The 6,221-nt window shown below is 44.4% G+C and overlaps 1 protein-coding gene across 1 annotated transcript in view; it reads left to right on the top strand.

Moving 5' to 3' along the window:
- The window catches only part of LOC143287915 (uncharacterized), a 28,648-nt gene extending 23,123 nt beyond the window's left edge, over positions 1–5,525 (top strand). The window contains exons 6-8 of the mRNA XM_076596157.1: positions 207–289; positions 1,485–1,605; positions 4,209–5,525. Of these exons, the coding sequence (XP_076452272.1) occupies positions 207–289; positions 1,485–1,605; positions 4,209–4,385 (381 nt within the window). The 3' untranslated portion in view covers positions 4,386–5,525. The remainder of the gene's footprint in view (positions 1–206; positions 290–1,484; positions 1,606–4,208) is intronic.
- Positions 5,526–6,221: the final 696 nt, after the last annotated feature.

Raw genomic sequence — 6,221 nt, 5'->3', positions numbered from 1 at the left:
CTCTCTCTCTCTCCATCTGTGGTGTGTGTGTGTGTGTGTGTGTGTGTGTGTGTGTGTGTCTGTCTGTGTGTGTGTGATGTGCACGCGTACCACAGCAATAATGTGCGCAGTATTATTGTCTCGTGCATGATGAGATAGCCTTCAAGCAGCTAGTATCCTCAAAAGATTTTTTTGTTTTTTGGTGTGTGTGTTTTTTTTACCGACAGGGCAAATACGCACTGAACGTCTACGTAGACACACTGTTGGAGACACTGAACGGCAGTCACAAGACGCCACACACGGACCACAGGTAATATGAGGTTCTGTTTCACTTTCTCAAGGAGCCGTCACTGCGTTCGGGTAAATCCATATACCGTACATCACTCCCTCTAGGCAGATTCCTGACTGACCAGCAGCAGCAGAAGCCAACGCGCTTTGTCAGGGCCTTGAGGTCATGTATATGATTATAGGTCTTTTTTTTTTTCTTCAGAAAATGGTGTAATTCCTGTCCCAGATCATTACTGACATACAGATGTGTTGCATGAATGCACCTATCAATATTACTGTTTTCAATTTAATACATTTCAGTCTTTTTTTTTCTTCTTTTTTTTCCTTTTTTTGCTGCCCCATCATCTGCACCGTTTCAGTGGCATTACTCCCACGCCGCTCATTTAGATTCCCCCATACACGATTTCAGTCAGTATTTGACGAGTATAGAAACTTGATATTCCACCATTTTCTCTTGTAGAAAATTTGTGTTTATGTGGTATGGAGGGGTTAAAATATGATTGTCCCCCCACACACAGATGGACATCTTTTGTAGGCTGCAGTAAGTGTAAAAAAAAACAAAACAAAAAAAACACGAAAAGGTGTGAATATTTCAATTTTAGCAATGAATTCCCTCACTCACAGAGAAGCCATGATCATAAACATGCTGATTTTAAGAATTGTTTACTATTTTTGACTCACTTGTGTAAACAAAGTGAGCCTATGTTTTAACCCGGTGTTCGGTTGTCTGTGTGTGTGTGTGTGTGTGTGTGTGTGTGTGTGTGTGTGTGTCCGTGGTAAACTTTAACTTAATAAAACTTTCAGTTATCAGCATTAGTTGTTTTTGGTGGGGTTTTTTTTTTGCATTTTCTTCAGTTTGAAATTACACCATTAAAAAAAAAAATGTCCCATATATTTGTGTACCTTTTAGAGTGGATTTCTTTTTTTTACAGATTTTGGCCAGCTAGGGGATATATTATGACACTTTCGTTGCCACAGGTTCTTTTTCCCAAATGCGCCAAATGCGTGCTACACACGCGCGGCGGGACCTCGGTTTATCGTTTCATCCGAATGACTTGAAGAACGCTCAGATTCATTTCTCAATCAAATCAAAACTTGTACTGGGAGAAAGAGCGAGAGTGGGGGAATTCAAGGCCAGACCCTTAATTAAAGACACTGTAATTAGATTGGCCGATAAGTGTATTAATTACCATTCTAAGCCTTCTTCCTCTTCACAGGTATCAGGATGACGTCAGCAACTTGTTGAACTTCATGTGTGCCTACATGTCGTCCCCCCACATCAAAGAAGCCGCCCGCATCGTTAGGACCTCTCATTACGGACGGTCCAAGTCCGAACAGGTGGGGAAGGGGCGGGGTGGGGGGGGGGGGAGGGGGGTGGGATAGGTGGAGGGGGCTGGGGTGCTGGGGGGAGGGGGGAGAGGCGATGGGGGGGCGGAAGGGTGGTGGAGAGGGCGATCATGTATTTGTATTTGTATTTCTGTTTTTGTCACAACAGATTTCTCTGTGTGAAATTCGGGCTGCTCTCAGCCTGCGTGCAGTTTTATGTGTTTTTCCTATCGAAGTAGATTTTTTCTACAGAATTTTGCCAGGAACAACCCTTTTGTTGCCGTGGGTTCTTTTACGTGCGCTAATGGGGTGGGGGGTGGAAGGGACGAGGGTGGTGAGTGAAGGGGAGGGGGTGATTGGATGTGAGGTTCGATTAGGAGCGGTTGTGTGTGTGTGTGTGTGTGGTGTGTGTGTTGTGTCAGTGTGTGTTGTGTGTGTGTGTGTGTGTGTGTGTGTGTGTGTGTGTGTGTGTGTGTGTGTGTGTGTGTGTGTGTGTGAGCGCGTGCGTGCGTGCGTGCGTGCCTGTGTATGTGTGGACCTCATCTTTAAGATATCACAGAAAATATTATGTGCGTTTAGTTATGGAATCATTGTTGATGAATATTAATTTGTGAGCGCAGACAAACAAACAAACAAGCAAGCGCGCGCGCGCGCGCACACACACACACACACACACACACACACACACATGAACGAGATCGGGTTGAAAACACGAAGTAAAGGGAGGAAAACCACAAAGTATATGATTTGTTAACTTTTTGATTTTGGTTATTTCTCATAATTATGACTCTGACTTGACAATAACGTGGTAACATTTCGACTGGGATTTTTTTGTTTGTTTGTTTGTTTTGGCGGGGGGCGGGGGGGGGGGGGGAGGGAATGAAGGTGGTCCCTTTTTATGTTGTTGTTGTTTCTAACCTACGTGTCAAAATCTGATGATATCACGTTAACGTTCTTTCTTCTTTTTTTTGCTGCTCCTCACATCTGGAACAACCTTCCTCATCATCATATCCGTGCATCTGATTCTATTCCTGCTTTTCGCTCATTGCTAAAAAAAAACTCATCTTTGAAAACCTATCTCTATAAGCACTCTCAGCTTCCTTGTTCTCCCAACACCACCCATGTCAGCTCACTTTGGATGTATGAAGAAAAGGAGGGGGGTGGGAGGTGGTGGGTTTTTTTTTGTTGTTTTTTTTAAGAAAGAGTGGCCATGAATGTTTTATGTAACTTGTAATATTTTTCTTTCGTGTAAAGCGCCCTGAGCTCTTAGAGAGAAAGGGCGCCATATAAATGTACATTATTATTATTATTATTATTAACTGTATATCGAACGCAGGTTTAATGAAAAAGACAACAACAACAACACCAACACCAACAACAACAAAATATTTGCCTGATACAACAATCCTAGACTGAAATAAATACTCTCATTCGATAAGTCTTGCACACGACAACACAGTCATTGAATCGTTAGTTTCTCTCCTCCTTGAATCATCCACTGTGGCACACTGATCATAATTAATTTTTTATCCCACTAATGTGTGTGGTGTGTGTGTGTGTGTGTGTGTGTGTGTGTTGGAGCTCATGTACGTTTATATGTATTTGACTGTGCTTTCATATCTGTGAAACTGCATGTTCGGTGCATATCTGTTATGCATGTGTGGGTGTATATGTGAATGTGTGTCTTCATGTTTTACATCTGTTTGCTTATTTATCATCATTGTTATCTTTTTTTTTTTTTTTTTTTTTTTACATTATAGTTATTATTTATTTATTTAATTATTTATTTATTTGTGTAAGCTTATCTATTATTTATTCACCTTTTTTTTTCTTTTTTTTTCCCTCAAGGCCTGACTAAGCGCGTTGGGTTACGCTGCTGGTCAGGCATCTGCTTGGCAGATGTGGTGTAGCGTATATGGATTTGTCCGAACGCAGTGACGCCTCCTTGAGCCACTGAAACTGAAACTGAAACTCTCCTTCTTGAATCATCCACTGTGGCACACTAATCATAATTTTATCCCACTCTCCGGCCTGTTCAACTGGATTCGGTTCGATGATTAATTAGTTTACTCTCATCACAGAGAATCTGGAATTTGGAATTTCATTTTATCATAGCAGATTTCTCTGTGTGAAATTTGGGTTGCTCTCCCCAGGGAGAGTGCGTCGCTACGCTACAGCGACACTTTTTTTTTTCTTTTTTTCTTTTTTTTTTTTTTTTTTTCCTGCGTGCAGTTTTATTTGCTTTTCCTATTGAAGTGGACTTTTCTGCAGAATTTTGCCAGGAACTACCCTTTTGTTGCCGTTGGTTCTTTTACGTGCGTTAAGTGCATGCTGCACACGGGACCTCAGTTTATCGCCTCATCCGAATGCCTAGCGTCCAGACCAAAACTCGAGGTCTAGTGGAGGGGGAGAAAATATCGGCGGCTGAGCCGTGATTCGAACCAGCGCGTTCAGATTCTCTTGCTTCCTAGGCGGACGCGTTACCTCTAGGCCATCACGCCACTCATAACTGATGCTCGTTTCTTCAGAAAAGTGTGCAATGCTGACCTTTTGGAGCGAATGAACTACCATAACTATCCCTACACCCCCACACTCTTTGTCTTTACCTCTTGCAGGTGAAATACTACGTCGACGAGGTTGTGAACAGCCTGGAGGCACATTCAAAACGCGTCCGCCCGCTGCAATCACTGGCGGCGTGGAGCGTGTGGCAAGCGTGCGGGAAGCGGGCGGACGTCGTAAGGAACTTGCCCGTCAAAGTGGAGCTGAAAACCATGATACTGCCTCTTATGTAGCGGTGAAGACGCTTAGCTAGGGCTGTGAAGACACGCTTAGCTAGGGCTGTGTAGACACCTAGCCAGGGCTGTGAAGACACACCTAGCTAGGGCTGTGAAGACACCTAGTCAGGACTATGAAGACACACCTAGCTAGGGCTGTGAAGACACACCCAGCTAGGGCTGTGAAGACACACTTAGCTAGGGCTGTAAAGACACAAGTAGCTAGGGCTGTGAAGACACACTTACCCAGGGCTGTGAAGACACACTTAGCTAGGGCTATGAAGACACACCTAGCTAGGGCTGTGAAGACACACTTAGCTAGGGCTGTGAAGACACACTTAGCTTGGGCTATGAAGACACTCTTAGCCAGGGCTTTGAAGACACACCTAGCCAGGGCTGTGAAAACACACTTAGCTAGGGCTGTGAAGACACACTTAGCTAGGGCTGTAAAGACACAACTAGCTAGGACTGTGAAGACACATTTAGCCAGGGCTGTGAAGACACACTTAGCTAGGGCTATGAAGACACATCTATCTAGGGCTGTGAAGACACCTAGCCAGGGCTGTGAAGACACACTTAGCTAGGGATGTGAAGACACACTTTTAACTTGGGCTATGAAGACACTCTTAGCTAGGGCTGTGAAGACACACCTAGCCAGGGCTGTAAAGACACATTTAGCTAGGGCTGTGAAGACACACCTAGCCAGGGCTGTGAAGACACACTTAGCTACGGCTGTGAAGACACCTAGCCAGGGCTGTGAAGACACACTTAGCTAGGGCTGTGAAGACACACTTAGCTAGGGCTGTGAAGACACCTAGCCAGGGCTGTGAAGACACACCTAGCCAGGGCTGTGAAGACACACTTAGCTAGGGCTGTGAAGACACACCTAGATAGGGCTATGAAGACACATTTAGCTAGGGCTGTGAAGACACACTTAGCTAGGGCTGTGAAGACACACTTAGCTAGGGCTGTGAAGACACCTAGCCAGGGCTGTGAAGACACACTTAGCTAGGGCTGTGAAGACACACTTAGCTAGGGCTGTGAAGACACCTAGCCAGGGCTGTGAAGACACACCTAGCCAGGGCTGTGAAGACACACTTAGCTAGGGCTGTGAAGACACACCTAGCTAGGGCTGTGAAGACACATTTAGCTAGGGCTGTGAAGACACACCTAGCTAGGGCTGTGAAGACACATTTAGCTAGGGCTGTGAAGACACACCTAGCCAGGGCTGTGAAGACACACTTATCTAGGGCTGTGAAGACACACTTAGCCAGGGCTGTGAAGACACACTTAGCTAGGGCTGTGAAGACACACCTAGCTAGGGCTGTGAAGACACCTAGCCAGGGCTGTGAAGACACCTAGCTAGGGCTCCTCCTTGGAACACCCCAAGGACCTTCCTCTCGGAGAGACAGACATCCAATATTCACCTCCTCGAACAATGTGCGTGTGTGTGTGTTTGTGTATGTGTGTGTGTGTGTGTGTGTGTGTGAGAGAGAGAGAGAGAGAGAGATGAGAGACAGAGACATAGACAGAGAGAGATAGTATTTTTTAGAAATAATTCAGACAGTTGAAACAAGACAGTTTAATCGACTAGCTTTCTAAATGTCCTGATAACATATAACTTGAAAATATTCATTCACACTTTTTTTCCCCCCGTAAATCGTCAGCGACCGATACCAATTACATGACGTTCTCTCTTACTTATACACGTAGTAATGTACATCATTTATAAGAATTGTCAGTCCACCGTATTCACACCGTGTTCACGAGTGTAATTAAGATAACTTACCGTATTAATTTGCTGTTTAAAGTGGTCAGTGTTGTACATTGGACAAATGAGTAAATTTAATGTTA

Source organism: Babylonia areolata, chromosome 12, assembly GCF_041734735.1.
Source record: "Babylonia areolata isolate BAREFJ2019XMU chromosome 12, ASM4173473v1, whole genome shotgun sequence".
In the NCBI taxonomy this organism is placed as follows: Eukaryota; Metazoa; Mollusca; class Gastropoda; order Neogastropoda; family Buccinidae; genus Babylonia; species Babylonia areolata.
Note: the sequence above shows the minus strand (reverse complement) of the source record. Positions and strands in the feature narration are given on the sequence as shown.